This window comes from Dermacentor andersoni, chromosome 1 (assembly GCF_023375885.2).
Source record: "Dermacentor andersoni chromosome 1, qqDerAnde1_hic_scaffold, whole genome shotgun sequence".
NCBI classification, from domain to species: domain Eukaryota; kingdom Metazoa; phylum Arthropoda; class Arachnida; order Ixodida; family Ixodidae; genus Dermacentor; species Dermacentor andersoni.
Window position 1 is genome coordinate 235,491,431 of NC_092814.1, and position 17,252 is coordinate 235,508,682.

General features: G+C 48.5%; 1 protein-coding gene across 7 annotated transcripts in view; it reads right to left on the minus strand.

Annotated features, from left to right (window-relative positions):
• The window catches only part of EndoB (SH3 domain containing GRB2 like, endophilin-B), a 91,975-nt gene that overhangs the window by 37,811 nt on the left and 36,912 nt on the right, over window positions 1-17,252 (minus strand). For 6 of the 7 annotated variants that reach the window (XM_050196001.3, XM_055063468.2, XM_055063470.2 and 3 more), the window contains one exon: window positions 1,138-1,339. In XM_050196001.3, the coding sequence (XP_050051958.1) occupies window positions 1,138-1,339 (202 nt within the window). The remainder of the gene's footprint in view (window positions 1-1,137; window positions 1,340-17,252) is intronic. The other variant, XM_072289834.1, reaches the window with a different exon arrangement.

Below are 17,252 nucleotides of genomic sequence, written 5' to 3' on the forward strand. Positions count from 1 at the left end.
CTGCAAATCTCCAGGCTGCAGCAGTCATGCTGAAATGCCTGCTGAATGTGGCGGCTGTTGGAACTGCTTCCACCTCCCAAGCCTAGTCACAATCACGAGGGTGGGGTGGGCTCGGCACAGGAAGCAAACTGGTATTGCTGACATCTTTCGAAGCGACTATCTACTTCCAAAAGCTCAACATCCTTCATTTCTTTTTCTATTCACTGAATTTATGCTTTGTAGCAAACCTTGGCTATTAGTTCGACATAGTTGCACGTAGAGTTCTGCAGGCCTGCGACGTCCAAGCAGATGATGGCTAAAATCTGTCAATGGCATGCCGCACTTACGTCAGTCGACAAATTGAATTGGGCATAAGGACAGCTCTTTTGTGGGCTTTACCTTCATAGCCATTCGACGCACGTAGTAGTGTCGAATGGCTAAAGAGGAAGAGCGGCTATTTCACATAAGATCAAGATGGCTCCGATTGGAAACATAGAATGGCAGTTGCACGTTGGGAAACGAAGGCTTTTTTTGCATTTGTTGTGCTCTTGAAGAATTCAGGCTTTATAGTGCAACAATTGGGTCTACAGCTCTCCAAATTTAGCTTGCCAACATGATATAAAACACTATTATGACTAAAACATTGATTGAAAGCCTACGCCGCTTCTCGTTTTAAACTTGGGGTTGCAGCCTACAATGAGCACGCTGTTTGCATTGTACAAACGTGAAGCTATGAATCAACCTGCAAAGCAGCATACAGCATGCTAGTTTGCAGCAGCACACATTTGTGCACGTCCCAAATTGTTCGAACCTTTCAATTGCCTCCGAGATTGGGCAGCATGCGCTGACCCTTCCATTTTTTTATTTTATTTTTTACACTTCCTGCAGGGTAGAGCAAATATGCCATTGCAACGTGAAAAAGGCAGATGGGCAGCCTGTTTTGAACTGGTTGGATTGAAAGCTGGTGTAATCATTTGTTGTGCTCTTGAGGAATTCAGGCTATAGCACAACAACTGGGTCTACAGCTCTCCATTAAAAAAAGATGTAAATTTTGTAAAATCAAGGTTATATTCTATCCGCATAGGATTAAAGGGTACAGGACACAGAGGTACAGTTACTGAGGCATACTAAGACAAATGCAGAGCTTGTGAAACTTACTTCATCAGCCATCAGTGATAACTCGGAGTTGTCATGAGCATCATAGTCATAAAGGACACGTGCCCGCTTCTGGTTGCTGTTGATAAATGTGCTGACATCATTGGATGGACTACCTGCACTGGCTGTAGGTGATGAGAAAGCACCCTGGAAGCCACTGCGACTGCCATCACCACTGCTACCTGTTCCAACGGCAATGGACATGCTGCAGAAAGAAAAGGTGCCAATGATTTTAACAAGGCAATTGTCAAGCTTGAAAGCCTGTTTTAGTTCCAGTGCTTGTACATGAATCCAAATACAAGATTTAGTGTTTTAAGTAATATACCTGCTTCCCAAATACTTCGAAAGAGAAACTAATAAATGAGCACAAAGCATTTTGAACTATTTTAAAGGCCCAAACATGTTGGTTTAAACGCATACAAGGAATAGACACAGTGCTGTCATAGAGCATGCAAGCAAGAACACCAGCTAGCATAGAAGTATAATGACTAAGACAGGGCTCATTGTAGCTCAAAAATTACATGTAAAGTGTAAAACTTGTGCCAGTTAGCCATAAATGACACAGCAAATGAATGTTTTGTATGAAATTCTAAAGTCTGGCTAAATGTTTAAAGATGCTTTGAAACACTAGCTGAACATGATAAGTACACCTGTCCAGCTGTTAATCTCATAGTGATGAACATTCATGCCAATATTATTCTTCCATAAAAAGCATAGATCACAGAAAGCTCACTTAGAAGCTTGCCCATTCGTACGCTTTCTGAAATCATAATTTTTAGGACTTTTGTACTCATTTCCACGTTCAAGTAATAACACAGTCTTGCAGTTTCATCAGCACCAGAATGCAGCATGAGCTTGCATTGGTGAAATGTATCCGTTTCAGGTGCCAATTAATTCTGTTGGTTGAAAATTTAATTTCAACATATTCTTTATGTCTTCAGAAAAGGGAAAAGCATGCTGCTTATGGAGAACGTGCAGTCCATACCAGAAATTTCTACAGGAACGTCAGATATGAGAACATCAACTATTTCATGTCTGTCATACTTGGAAAGCACCCATCCAGCTAGCCACTAGAACCATATGCCAATATGTAAAAAATAGTAAAAAACAGTGAAAGAAGTGATCCCATTACAGTCAATGACTGATTTTTCGGATGCCAGGTAATTCAGGGGCCTTCGCGGCATTGCCACACACCCGATAGAGCCAAACGTATAAGAACATCTGAAATTGCAGATGCTGAAACCCTTCGCCATCTGATTTTCCAAACTTTTTGCCATGACCACAGGTCCGAAACAGCATTAATCGAAGCCACCACCACCTCCATTTTTATTATGCCACAGTCTTGAACCAATGTTCCCAGATGCTGATTCGCTGGCAGCCACAGCCACTACCGCAGCAACACTAGCCCTAGCTGCTTCAACATTTTCTATCAGGCTTCTTGCTGTTTAATGCCTTTCATGTTTTTCATTTCAAGGATTCACTGCTGTCGCCTTCGTCCTCCTCGCCAATGACGTCGAAGCACAGATAGCATAGCAAGGGTCTAAAGCACTGCATAAAGCTGGTTCCCGAAAGTCAGCTTCAATGCAATGCAACAGTGATGTGCGGTCAAGCATATACAATGTATTGCGGTGAAGGAAACCAAGAGTGGAAAGGAATCGCCCACATGAGACAGTGGGCCTCTGATTATTCGTCCTTGACAGTTACGAACTGCCTGAGGCAGTGGTTTCAGCCAATGAGCGTTGCGTGTGCAGCATTTCGCACAGTCTGGAACTGTCAGGGACAGATAAAAGAAGAGGCCCACTATCTAGTCAATTACACACGCGTGAACCCACTGTCGCCTGTCAAGTTAGGAGCACCAATATGCCTAATAAATGTACTCACAGGCCTTGGCAGGCCTTCAGAGCTATTTCAGACGTGCCTGTGGCAAACTGGGCCCTTGGGGGCAGTAAAAGGCATGCAATAATTTTTTTTTGGGCTGCTCAATTCTTTTGGACTTTTTTGTGGCCCCTAGACTGCTTGAGAAATCAGAAATTGACTGTATATCATGACATAATACATAATAATAGAGTACTGCAGGGAAGCTGCTGAGGTGGATGGTTACAGTTCTCATGATGTGCACCTCACGCCTTTTCTTGTATACATGGGATCTAGCAGACGAAAAACATAATACGATCCCAGTTTGGCAATGTACTAAATGTTGGTGCCGAAAGATTGTGTTTTCTGGAAATGTATGAACTAGTAAAAAAGAAACATATCTGTGCTGGTTCATTTTATGCATTCTCAATAGCGAACATTGGCGCCAGTAAATCATATGTAACAGGATCCTATCAATGATGTTCTACTGTACACACAATCAGATAATGTAGAGCAGGCACACATGCCAGATAATCAAACCATGTGGTGTAGTGATATCACTTATTGCCCTTTTCATTGAAGAAACAACTACAAAAATGGGCAAACAAAATCAACTTAGCAAAATTTCAAGTGTAACCATGACCCTCGAATGGTTTCACTATTGAACCATAGCGATTCACGTAAGCACTTGGTGCCTGCCTTGCTCATCACCAGTGTTAATGACTTGGAATTGAGCACAAAAGGCCCTGTAACCATTTCAGTTCCACCACAATCATCTAGGGATGCCCTAGGATTCTTAAGCTCAGAGGATCAGTCTTTGTTTCTTCAAGAACACTGTACAAGATCAATGCTTGGCTGCTCCCTTTGAATGCTGCTCCTAGTGCTTCTGCCTGTCTACCCCACATATCAAGCATGGCCAAGAGGCTGGCTTTATATTTGTGCATACTTTAGGCTACTTGATCCATGCCATACCTTCTGGCAAAAAGGGCAGTAGAAGTCTGGTAGAATGGTGCCTGTAGTGATTAAGCAACTGTTGGCCTCAAAAAGACTTTCTTTAGGAGCACAAAACAGCTAGGCCTTGAAGGCTTCAGTTGTTTTGGTTGCACGGGCAATGTGGCGCCTTAAAGAGATAATAAAGGCAAATATTAAGTCAAGCTAAAGTGATAGATCAGTGCTCGAGAATCTCCAAGGCAACACTGTTATCGCAAACAGAGCCTTAGTAATCAAGAAATTGAGGTAAATGGAGGACACGATTATAGACTCCTCCGGGACATTCAAGTACTTGCCTGATGATGAAGGCGCTCCTTATTTAAATTCTATCAATAGTCCTGAACTACTATTTATAAAAACATCATTGTATTGCATTATAAGACGAAAGGAAACGCTACTTGTCCAGTTCTATTTCATCTTTAGAAAAGAAGAACTCATTGACGTCGACATTGACATGACGCAGGTGGTCGAAAGGTTTCATTTTCACTTGGCTCTGCACCGCCCACGCTTTCGTGTTCCAGTAGTTTCGTTATCGTGTAATGCTGCACTGGTTTTGCTGGCTCGTGAAACTTGCACAAACTGCAAGTAGCAGAGAATTCCACTTCCACGTGATGTTGCGGGATGCCCGAACGGTCCATGCCACTTGACCAAAAGTAGCTGCAGGGGCGGATCGACCGCTCTGTCTTGGCTCATTTTCCCCATGACCGCGTGTTTTGTGCAAAAAACCATACCACCGTCTGTCGGCCGCCGTTTTACTCACTGAAGGCTGCAAAGGGCAGGGATGGCGTATGCAACGTCATCACTCCCCGGTTGGGTGGTGGGAGATTTGAGTTGCGATAAAGGTATTAAGACCATTCAGATGCAATTTTCTTGTAAACTAAGTCTTGGCACAAAACAAGCATTGCGAGGTTTTGTGGAATGGTATTCGAACAGTTCACATCGACTTAGTATTTGCCTTTAGTGTCAGTTTAAGTGTCTGCATATCAGTAGATACTTTGAAGGCATCATAGGTGCTGCTCTTTGTACATGCTGTCTGGTACATTTCCAGACAACCATCAACAAGAGTAACAAGTCGCTCAAAGTCACTAAACAGATTCACAAGCTCTAGCTCAACACTTTTCAACTCCTTGGTGCCCTTGGAAGAATTGTGATTCTTTCCAGCTAGGCTGCTGAAGTATCACAATGTGAAAGTTACAAAGAAGCCCACCATCCCAAACAGCACAGTTGGTGCTTTCTTTATTATAAGGCCTCAGCCAGCTGACGAGAGCTGAAGCTTGAAGTGTTCCTTTATGCAAGAACTAAAAGACTTACTGACATGTGCTTAATGTACAAACTTCATGGTTATATTGTGCTCAGTTTTACAAACACGATATTAAGGAAGGACAGGACTATTAACTATTAACAGTGATTTGTACTTGAAATATCACACTAACCAGCTTGTACGCAAATCAAAACTCAAGTTTCTTATTGTTGCATTTCAAGAGAATAATTTGTGGTCAGAACACATTATTTATTTATCCACTAAACTAGCTTTTTCTATAGGCATAATAAATAAATTTCGTTATGCATTACCCATTCAAGTAAAGCTGCTATTGTATTACTCTATTGTTTACTCTTATTTTTATTATTGCATACTAATATGGGAAACGACTAAGAAACTAAGCTAATGAAACTTTCCATACTCCAAAAATGAGTAGTATGTTCCTATTGAAAATCTGTCACTTGGTGACAGCACAAAGAATTCATTTTTAAAACACAGCTTACTGAACATTTCACAAACATATCTAAAAAAATTATCATTTATTAACAAGTCAGAAATTATAAACAATGTTTTGAGCAAAAGTTTTTAAATGTTAACACATCCTATAATTTTTGACAAACACTATGAGTTTGATACAACACGAACAAATCATGGCTTTCAAAAGCTTTCAGTTATTATAACTTGTATTTTAAACATTCATCTAGAAATTGATTTTCTAATTAGAAAAAATTTAAATGGTAACCTTCCTTGTAATCATTTTAACAGTTTGCTATTAGGAGAGATGTAACATACCAGTATCGTTACTTTTGTCTTGTTTTCATCTTCAGTGACTATGTTATGTTTCTCTATCAACCAATGATAAGACTTTTTTTTTTAACTTTTGTTTGCCATACTAAATATTGTTTTGAACAGCTGAAATGTATTTTAGCTTTGTACAGGCTTTTTTTGTATTTGTTCTTGTTATGTGTGACATGGATCATGTTCGAATTACTCTTAGTGATTTTGCAACCATTACGTGTAACCTTTTGTTAAATAGTATGCTGTAACCGCATGCGCTTGAATTACCGAGGAGAGGCTGGGCCTTTGTCAAGTGTCACAAAACACCTTTAGCCAAATCTTCCTCAGTTTGCAGTGTACACTATAACCAAAATAAAAAGTTTGTTGTTGTTTTCCAGGGACACAAGCAGCAAAAAAGCATGAGCCTCAAGCAGAACTGCTGTACTCTATGTAGCAATACATATGGACAAATGCCATGGCATATGAGTCATTCGCTGTGGCATGTACATGCTTGAGGGGTTGGAAGACGAGGACAACATTGTCGACGTATGTTTTTCTGGTAAAGACGTGGACTCCTAGCTGTCTCTGTTGTCTCGCCTGTGACATTACAGGTGGAAGTGCTGGGTACATGCACCTTTGCCCCCAATTTTCCGCTGTAACTTCTAGCACCTTACAGACAGCAACAGCTCCCACAGCAAGAAGCAGTTACTGCCTGCAAGGACTACCACCTGAATTCGGTCCCTTGCATCGAAACTGGAAATAAGGATGTCAACGACAACTACAAACCAGGTGAGCCAAATCTACGATGCCCAGTTTGCTCTCCCGTATGTTTTTCATGTGTCACAGACACACTTTTGAGGATGTTGAAGAATGGCTCGACCACTTCAATCGGGTTGCCAGCCTCAACGAGTGGGACAATGCTCGCAAGCTGAGGAGAGTTTACTTTGAGTTGGAATACTCAGTAAAGACGTGGTACGAGAACCATGAAGGGTCCTTTGTGACATGGCAAGAGTTTAGTTGACAGCTCCACGATGCGTACCACAACGCTGAAGCCATCTCTTCGAGGAACCAGCGGCCAAACAAGAGAGTCTCAATGTTTGTCGAGGACATGCCTTGTCTTTTCAGGTGCGCAGACCCTGTAATGCCCAAGGAAAAGAAGGTGCAACATTTAATGCATGGAGTCAAGGAACAGCTCTTCGGCGGACTCGTCTGCAATCCACCAACATCCGTGGCCGAGTTCGTGAGTGAGGCAACCACGATGGAGCGCACTCTTCAGTAGCGGTTGTCACACTACGAATGCCACATCACAGCTACTGCATGCCCTATTGGATTCGACGGCGAGAAGCAGGCCCTCGCAGACTTCACACGAAGTGTTGTGCATGATTAACTGCGGCAACTCCAAGCAATGGGACCAGTGGGACCCAAACGACCTGTGACAGCACTTGCGAACATCATCCGGAGTGAAATCAGATGGGCGGTGCAACCACTCGTGCCACTCGCACCACCAAGACCTGAGGTCCCCATCCCTAACATATACGGCAGCATTGAGGGCTTCTGCGCCACCATCTACACATCCTATCATGTGGACAGTGGACGAGGTTACACCTCTGTTCCCGGGCACCCCTTCGCATCCACTACTCAACTCAAGGTAGCCGAACGTACCTACATATCTACCACCTGGCACAAGAAAGAGCGCTAATACGGCAAGTGTATGGCATTCGTCGGCTAACCATCCGCACTGCTACCACTGTGGCAAAGCGGGTCATGTGTATCGCGAGTGCCAGTACCGCCAGCTAGGTCTCCGCGGCTTCCACCCTGACGCGCGGTGCCCATGCTATGGTGAGCGTCTCCGCGAAATCAAAGCGTATCTGACAGGCCAGCAGATTCCTGTCCAGTGCCGCCAATCGCGATCACCATCCCCTCGTCGGTCTGTGTTACCTAGCTTGCCCTCGTCATCCTACGCTCCCCTCAGCAACTGATCACCGAGTCCCCACAGGGGAAACTAAAAACCCCGACTTCTGGGGGTGAAGTCCCTTTCCAACGAACATTTAAAGAACCTCCCTCGACGCAACGACTCGACGATGACCGTTCCGATTACAGTCGAACTCACTTATAACAATACCTGTTTTAACAATATATCGGTTACAATAATAAGAAGCTGCTGCACCGTCAATTTTTGTATGTTTTCCATGGTGAAATAACCCACTTACTACAATGTCTCGATGCTGCATTATCGGTTATAACGATGAAGTCTGGCTGCTGGGTGTCTGATCTGAAAGGTAGTGAAATGTGAAATCTTTAAAAGGAAAATAACTAAAAATTTGAGCCGCTGCACAATGGGTCACTGCTTCAACAGCCGCCGCGCGCTCATTTTCCAGCCATCTCCGCATGCCTCTCTCCCGTCGCCCTCCCAGCTTTCTGAACACGAATACATAGCTAATACATAGCTAGAATACATACATGAACACCAGCCCATAGCTCTAAGCCGCCCCGCCCTCCGAAACACAAATGGACCGTACCAACTGCGCTACTCGTTGATTGCTCGCATGTTGCTCTCTAGCTCCTCATTTAGCACAGTTCTGCAAACAGCTTAATCGGTCATGTTCGTCTTTCTTGGTTGCGTCGAAATTGTTCCTGGCCATGCGGTCCTTGGCCATACTTGTGCGACCAGCAGTTGGTTTGACTCACAGCCAAGGGAGACGCTGCTAGCGCGCGACGGCGTAAGACGTGTGGTGTGTCGGCTCCGTCGATTTTCGGCTGGAGCCACGACTCAATCCTCTGCACCCCAGCAAGACCGACGTCAATCAACGCAGCAAACCGTCTGGACCACATGGATACTAATGTTCACCAGGTGGGACCACTTTTGAAGATTTTATGACCGAATTACATCCGCCTACGTGGGCGACGCCGTTAGGCCACATGGTGACGCCGATGCCCGGCGGCGTGGAACCGGCCTCCCGAGGTAAAATGGTGGCTCCCGCGTCATTCCTGAGGGGTTACGATCCCGACGCCATGGCCTGGACGACGGTTTCAACATTAGAAGATCAAAGCTCCGCTCCCATTCCGACATTTCAGTACCAATCTCTCAATGAAGCGGTCGCGCGTCGCTCGCTCGTCGCTTGCTCGTTCAAGCCAGGACGGTGGCGTCCATCATCGCCCCGGCCTTCGGCACACCGGCCGGCACGACGCAGCCTTCCGCCTCGCACGCTGTGGGAAGCAAACAAAAAGGCCCTTACCAAATGGAAACCTCGGCCATTTCCGAAACCGGGCCCTGACAACTTCGTAGTCGTGCTCAAGCCACGCGAACATGTGTCGCAGCACCAAGCCTTTTCGGAGAACCGCTATGATGCTGCCATTACGGCCTACCTCGGGCCTGAGGTGGCAAGGTCTGTTACGGTTCTGCTGTCCCGTGAACAAAACCTGATATTGATCCACACCCCGAACCCGGCGGCGGCAGATCGGCTCCTCGGGAACTTCTCAATCAACACCAACCGTGGGGTGATTCTGCTCCACGGATACCTTAGGCAAGACGGAGGCGATATCTGCCACGGCGTCATTGTCGTCAGCAACTCTGACACCACTGAATTGCTTCGAGAGCAGGTGCAATGGACAGCAGGCACCATTGTCGAGGTGAGGAAATTCGGCACCTCTAACAAAGCTCGGGTAACCTTCGCCGGGAGGGAGAAACCGCGTTTTGTGCACTATGAGAACATGCTCATCCCAGTGCAAACCTACTACCGGACAATCCCGGCCTGCGGCCTGTGTGGGGCTGTCGGCCACCGAGCGGATGCTTGTCCAAACACGCAGCAGAACACGTGCGGACTCTACGGGCAACAAGCCCCACTTGTGGAGGGGGTGCGGGCCCCTCGCAAGTGTGTTCCACGGTGCTCTGTTTGTGGCGGTGGACACGCCACAAACTCACGTGAGTGTGCGGCAAAATTCCGCCCACACAAGATGGCCGCCCCGAAGGGCGGCACAAAGAGGAAAATGGCAGCCAAGAAGAAGAACGGCCATCATGGCCTCCCCAGTGAGTCACCGAGCCGGACGACAGCAACACCGAGAAGCCGGCGCCATCTACCGGAGGAGCCGACAAGCGACCGCCGACGCAGCCGCCACCACACGGCGGCACTGGAAAGCTGTCGACGTCGCCACCACGAGGCGAGGCCAGGGCCTGGGCCAACGCCGTGAAACACGGAATGCAGGTGAGCGGTACAGGCAGGGCTGCCTCCTCTTCCCCTACCCCCCCCCCCCCCTACGGCACGCAGTGCCGAGCAACTCCAGATAGCAGCTCTCAAGAGCCAAATTGAGATGCTGTTAAAAAAAATTACGCTCCTGGAATCGCAGTCAAAACAGCTTACCACTCCCCCCTCTACCCCCGCAACTGAGGCTACGGAGAGTGAGCCCGCGGCACCGAATGCAGCACTGAGCGCGGAAGCTGCACTTGAGGCCCGTCTAGAGGCCCGCATAGATGCCCATTTCAACAGCCTAGAAAGTCAAATTTCCGCCGCAATCACCTCCGTCATGGCCAAAATAACTGAAAACATACTGACAATCATCGCACAGCACATCGCGCAATCCTCGCGTGGCGTCCGAAGAACCAGCGGTCTTATCAAAGGCGGTCTTATCAAAGACGTGTCTAGCCGCTGTCTGAAAACGTCGCGACGCACCATTGAAACTGAAGTAGAAGACAAGACAGCTGCTCGCTCTCCGGACTGGAGGATGCTCCCCTCCCCGCGAGTGCTGGCTCCGGAGCAGCGTCCCTGCAATCGGTCTTTCCCTTCAATGACCATGGCGGACAGCCCTCAAATTAGGCGCTCTCCCCGTACCAATTCGGCCACCCCCATCCAAATTACCCAATGGAACTGCCGGGGATTCCGCTCCCGTGCCAAGCGGGCGGACCTCCGGCTTTTCTTGTCAACATTCGTTTCACTCCCAGCGGTGGTTGACCTCCAGGAGCCAGGGAGCGGTGCCACCCTTACAAATTATACCACGTTTCAGCAGGACCCCTCTTCCTGTATGTGCGTAAGCAAAAATTATACAGCCAACCAGGTTGATTTGGAACTCAATACTGATTATTCCTATGTGATGGTCACCCTTCTTCCGCTTAAGAAACAAAACGCACCATTACATATACTCAACATCTATTGTTCTCCCAAGCTCAAAAATGTAACTTTCGCAGCCCTCTTCAGTCGCACCCTGAAGGCTGTGGGCAGGGACCCCCTGGTGATCGTGGGCGATTTCAACGCTCACAGCACACTCTGGGGGTACGTGCGTGAAGAAAAGCGCGGGCGCAAGCAAGCGGAACTTGCGTCCATGCTGGGCCTGACTCTTCACACCGACCCTGCATATCCAACGCGGGTGGGTAACTCCGTGACTCTGGACACGTGTCCGGACCTTACCTTCACCAAAAACATTAGACAAGCAGAATGGGCCAACACCGAGGGAACCCTCGGCAGTGACCACTGCATACTCAACACAACCGTCAGAAGCAAACCATTGGCAAGATCCCACGCCCAAGCCCGCCTACCTGACTAGACCAAGTTCCGGCAAAACTACACTAATTCGGCCCCTATCCACGAACAAAGTTACCACGCGTGGTCACAAGAATTGGTTGCACACCTTCGTTCGACTATCGGAGGCCACGCCGGAGGTGGACAACCACCTCCTGCACCTATGGGAGGCGCGGCACAGCCTCGTCCATAGGTGGCGCCGCCAAAAACACAATCGGAGAATCAAAATTCGCATCACCGAGCTCACCCAACGAGCAGCAGAGTACGTGGCCCAGCTCACCGACTCGAATTGGGTGGACCGATGCAACACGGCCGCTAGACAAATGTCTAGCCAAAGCAGAGCACCTGGCGTCTCTGTCGCGCCTTGATCGATCAGACTCAAACCAGAGCCGAGACACAAAAACATCTCCAACGGGCTATCCATAGCTTCGACGGAGACATCTCAAAATTAGCATGCAAACTATGCGATCAATACCTTTGTATACAACAGGACTCCTGAGGGCCAGCGTACTCGTATGCAGGTTCCGAGAACGTGGAGCTGGACCAACCGTTCCAGCTCCACGACCTGAAGGCGGCCCTCACTAAAATGAAGCGAGGAACGGCGCCAGGAAGAGACAAAATAACAGTGAAATTGCTTGTCAACCTTCCCGACCCGGCCTACGAGGCGCTCCTCGCATACATAAACTCAATCTGGCTCGGTGAGGCAATCCTCCCAATCGAATGGAAGACCGCCCTGGTCACTTTCATTCCGAAAGCCGGCAAAGCCATAACCACGGACAACCTCCGCCCCATCTCCCTCGCATCTTGTGCGGGAAAGCTGATAGAGACTATGGTGCGAGATAGGCTGTCCAAGTTTCTGGAAAACCAAAACGTTTTCGCAGACACCATGTTTGGGTTCCAGCCACACCGGTCCGCGCAAGATGTTCTGCTTCAACTAGACCTCGAAATTCTAAATCCCGTCATATACCCCCTCAATGACAAGGCAGTACTCGCCCTCGATTTGAAGGGGGCTTTCGACAATGTCACACACGACATAATTCTGACACAACTCTCCCACGACATAATTCTGACACACCTCTCCCAAACCCACTGTGGACACAACATGTTTCAATATGTTAAACAATTTCTCTCCGACCGGCAATCGTACATCCGGATACAAGATGAAGAACACGGCCCCTACCAATTAGACACCAGAGGTACCCCGCAGGGCGCGGTCCTCTCACCCCTACTATTCAATTTGGCAATGCTGAAACTCCCGGCTCAGCTGGAGAATGTAGAAGGCCTACAGCATGCGCTGTATGCCGACGACATCACCATCTGGGCTAAAGACGGATCGGTAGGAGACATTGAAGCCAACCTGCAGCAAGTGGCGGAGATCGTGGATGCCTACGCCCGCTGCTGCGGCCTTCAATGCTCCCCGGCCAAATCGAAATTTGTGCACATTTGCCCCTTGCTGAAGTGCACTACCAAAATCGAACTGTCCCTACCAAATGGACCCATCACAGAACACCATCAGATCAGAGTACTGGGTCTCTTTACTCATAAACACCGCCGAGTCAACACAACACTGGCCAAACTACGCAAGGTGGGGGATCAGGTGGGCCGCATGGTTCGCCGAGTTTCCAATAAATGCGGGGGGTTACGGTGCAAAGACACTTTGTGGCTGGCGCACGCATTCGTAACCAGTCGAGTGTTGTACTCGACTCCTTACCTCCACCTTCGCAGGTTTGACGAGAACGCCCTCGACGTGATTCTCCGTAACATTTACAAGCGTGCTCTCGACCTCGCGATCAACACGTCCAGCCAGCGCCTCCTCGGCCTCGGAATGGTCAACACCTTCGCGGAACTCCGAGAAGCACACTTGACGAACCACTACACAAGACTCTCAAAGACGCCGTCGGGTCGCCGCCTTCTTGCCCGACTACACATCCACCATCCAACACTGACAGAAGAGCGTGTGCGCATCCGGGAAATCTGGAGATACGCCCTGCACGTCCGCCCTCTTCCGGCCAACATGACACGAGACGACTATAGTAGCCGGCGCCTCACGCGGGCAGAAGCATTGGCACGTCACTATGGGAACAAGCACGGAGTATTCTACGTGGACGCCTCCGGCCTACACCATGGGGGTTGGTTTACGGCCGCAGTCGTCCACCAAAACACTGCGGTGAACGGCCTTATGTTCAAAGCACAAGACATAACACATGCGGAAGAGGTGGCCATCGCGCTCGCCGCCGCAGATCAGGACTCGCGGGTCATTATTAGCGACTCACGAGGGGCCTGCAGAAACATTGAAAGGGGCTTTATTCCCTATTTGGCGTACCGCTTACTTCAAGGCAGCAATTATCTCGGGGTCCCCGCGCCCCGCACGATAGTATGGACTCCCGCGCACGAGAGTCTCGAGGGCAATGAAGCGGCCGACGCCGCTGCCCGCGCGCTTGCTCTCCGGGCATCGCCCTCGCCTCTTGTCGCTGCGGACTCCGACCCCAATCCGGTATTTACCTTCAAGGAAATCACCCAACACTACCAATACGGCCATGCAATCTTTCCTAAGCCCTGTAAGGGCCTCACGAAGGCGGAGGAGCGTTTACTCCTTCGACTCTATACTAAAACACTGTTGTGCCCGGCAGTCCAAAAACATTTCGACCCTGCCTGCACAGGGAAGTGCCCGCACTGTGAGGAAAAATCCTCGGACATTTTCCACATGGTGTGGGCATGCCAATCAACCCCTCACCTTCCCCCTATACCCAACCCTGCCCGGGAGGAGTGGGATGCGGTTCTGCTCAGCTGCTCCGACCTGGCGAGCCAGAAGGCACTGGTCGGCCGTGCCCGAGCCGCGGCTACAGCCAATGGGCTCCTGTAATGGGGTGCCCACCTAGTCTGTATAAGGAACGGCCCCTTAAGGACTGCTCCACACGCTCCCTGTTAATACTTCGAACAATAAAGTTTTTCAGTCAGTCAGTCAGCCGCAGCCAAAACGGAAGATTGTTGATGCGCCCGCTGATCATCGGCAATGCACGACGTTGCTGGTGAAAAGAAAGTGCACCACTATAGATTAGGAAACTAAGTGCTTCTAACCGATGAGGCAATCGTCGCGAACGTGCATGCATCAGATAGCAACGACGGCAGCGATGGCGCGGTAGGGCAGGCTGCCTCAATGTTGTCCTCACAGGAGGCCTGGCAGATGATTCAGTCCCCCCGGGGCTTCGTTTTCACAAGAAACGTTTCGCTGCACTACATGGAGCACCTGGATGCCTTGGAGAAGGATGTAGGCAAGCTTCGCGTAAAGCATGCAAGGCTGACAGACATAGGGTTTTCTCGTGCAAGCCAGTGAGAAGTAGGTGGCAAGATGCTTGTGGCGATCTCGCCTCAGTGTTTCTTCTGTATTTCTCAAGCTGACAGGCTGCCGCGGCAGTCTCCTCGCAATTTTGAAAAGGCCCTTTTTGGGGCCACCAAAGCGATGCCTCGGTGGTGCTTGCATATCGCTTGCCACCCATGACCCCTCTTTGCAGTTGTTATAGCAGTGCCATTCTTTAACGCCGACAGCCACGGCTTGTTACACGTGATTGGAACACCTAGGAAGCAGCTAAATGAGTGAACACAATCAGCAACTGCATAGAAGGTAGTAGGGAGGGCACTGGCTTCCCCACCATTATAGTTTTCTCATATCAGCTCTGCCATCCGCCTATTTTGATTTTTTTCATGCAACCCGGTTATAACAATTATCGGTTATAACAATGGAATTTTCGTGGCACTTGAATATTGTTATAAGTGGGTTCGACTGTATTTTTTATTTTCCGACAGTAATCGTCGTATTTGTTGATAATGCTGTCACTGCTTTCATCGACAATGGCACCAATTATTCAGTTATGAGCGGCACACTCACATCTAAATTGAGGAAAGTCACCACGCCATGGCAAGGACCCGAGTTGCGCACGGCAGGTGGCCATCTGGTGATGCCAACTGGAATGTGCACGGCACGTATTTGAATCCGTGCGTTAATGTTCGCGGGGTTTTGCCTCCTATCACCTGTGTATTCCCACCCTGTAATCCTTGGAATGGACTTTCTTCGTGAATACGGTGCAATCATTGACCTACGTGAGTTGCTGGTGTCGTTCGAGGATCCTTTTCCTCCCGAACCTGAGAACGCCAAATTACCCAAGACAGCACTACGTGTGTCCGATAAATCTGTGGCTCTGCCCCCGCGAAGCAGCCTCTTTGTCAGTGTGGAACGTGAACAGGACGTCTGTGACGCTAATTGGGGAGGCAAATTTGTCTTTCCTTCTTGTACGCCAAATCTGCGTTGCCCGAGGCATTATTCAGCCTAGAAACAAACAGGCTCACCTGCTGGTCACGAACTTCAGCGAGGAATATCGTCATCTTACAAGACACACCACCATTGCATACTTTGATGAAATTGTCAATGCTCACGGTCCGCCAATACTTGCTGCTCTTTTGCCGTGTGACCATTCTGCCACTGTTGAATATTATGCTCCGAAAAAGAAGGGAAGACGACGAAGTGAGAAACGAGCGTGGAGCCGAGCGCGCCTGCATTTTTTAGTTGTTTTTGCAAACGTCAAATAAAGAAGACGTTCTCTACTTCGGCTCCGCTTCCTGGTTTTCAACATATGGTGCCGTGACCAGGATATCAGATCTACAGTTGAAGACCCCTGACGATGAAGCGAGCTACGTGAAGAGGACGACCGACCGACGCGATCAACGCGACGACGCTGCGACAGAATCGAAGAACGATCCGCGTCATCACGAGGCCTACCATTCCCGACGTGACGACATGGAAAGACTACGACGGAAGCGTGCTACCGTGCGAGCGGCGGTCACCAGGATCATCAACGACATGACAACTCTTATGCAGAGGGAACCAACGCCATATGGTGAGCTGACCGACCATCTTAACCTATTTAAGATAAAGGAAACTATGCTTACGGACCTTGATAACCAAGTAGAAGAGCATGTTACGGATGATAACCTTGAGGATGAGCTTCAAAGCGTCGGACAGTATCAAGAATCTATCGTCCTCGCAAAATCCCACGCTGAACGCATTTTATCCGCTCAGCAAACAACGGCTGCGCACGCATCTCACGATGACTTTCGTCAAGCATGCACACACGTTAAGCTACCGAAGCTCGATGTGCCGAAGTTTCCTGGGGACCCCATTATATGGCCAGAATTTTGGGATCAATTTGAGTCTACTATTCACCAGAACCCATATATTACCGACGTAGACAAATTGAAATATCTTCGGAGCTACTTGATGGGTAAAGCGGAAGGTGTCATCAGCGGCCTGTCGACAGATAACGAGAGCTATAGCACAGCTATAGAACTTCTCAAAGAAAGATTCGGTCAGAAGTCACTGATTGTTAATGACCACATGCGTCGCCTTCTAAACCTACGTAAAGTTCGTTCTTGCGAAGATTTCGAAGGGCTTCAAAGGTTGCATGAAGAAGTGCAGACTCGCGCGAGATCCCTGCATAACCTTGGCGTCGAAGAAAAAGAATATGGAGTGCTTCTGAAAACTGCTGTAATACAAAATCTTCCGCAAGAAATGGTACTCCGTTATAATCAGCGCATCTTGTCTTCGACAAATACAGGCGTTACTAGTGACAGGCTAAATGAAATGTCTGTTCTTCTAGACTTCTTGAGTCTTGAAGTAAGAAGCCGGGAACATACTATAATGATGACTTCTGACAAGAGAGAACAAGCCTCAA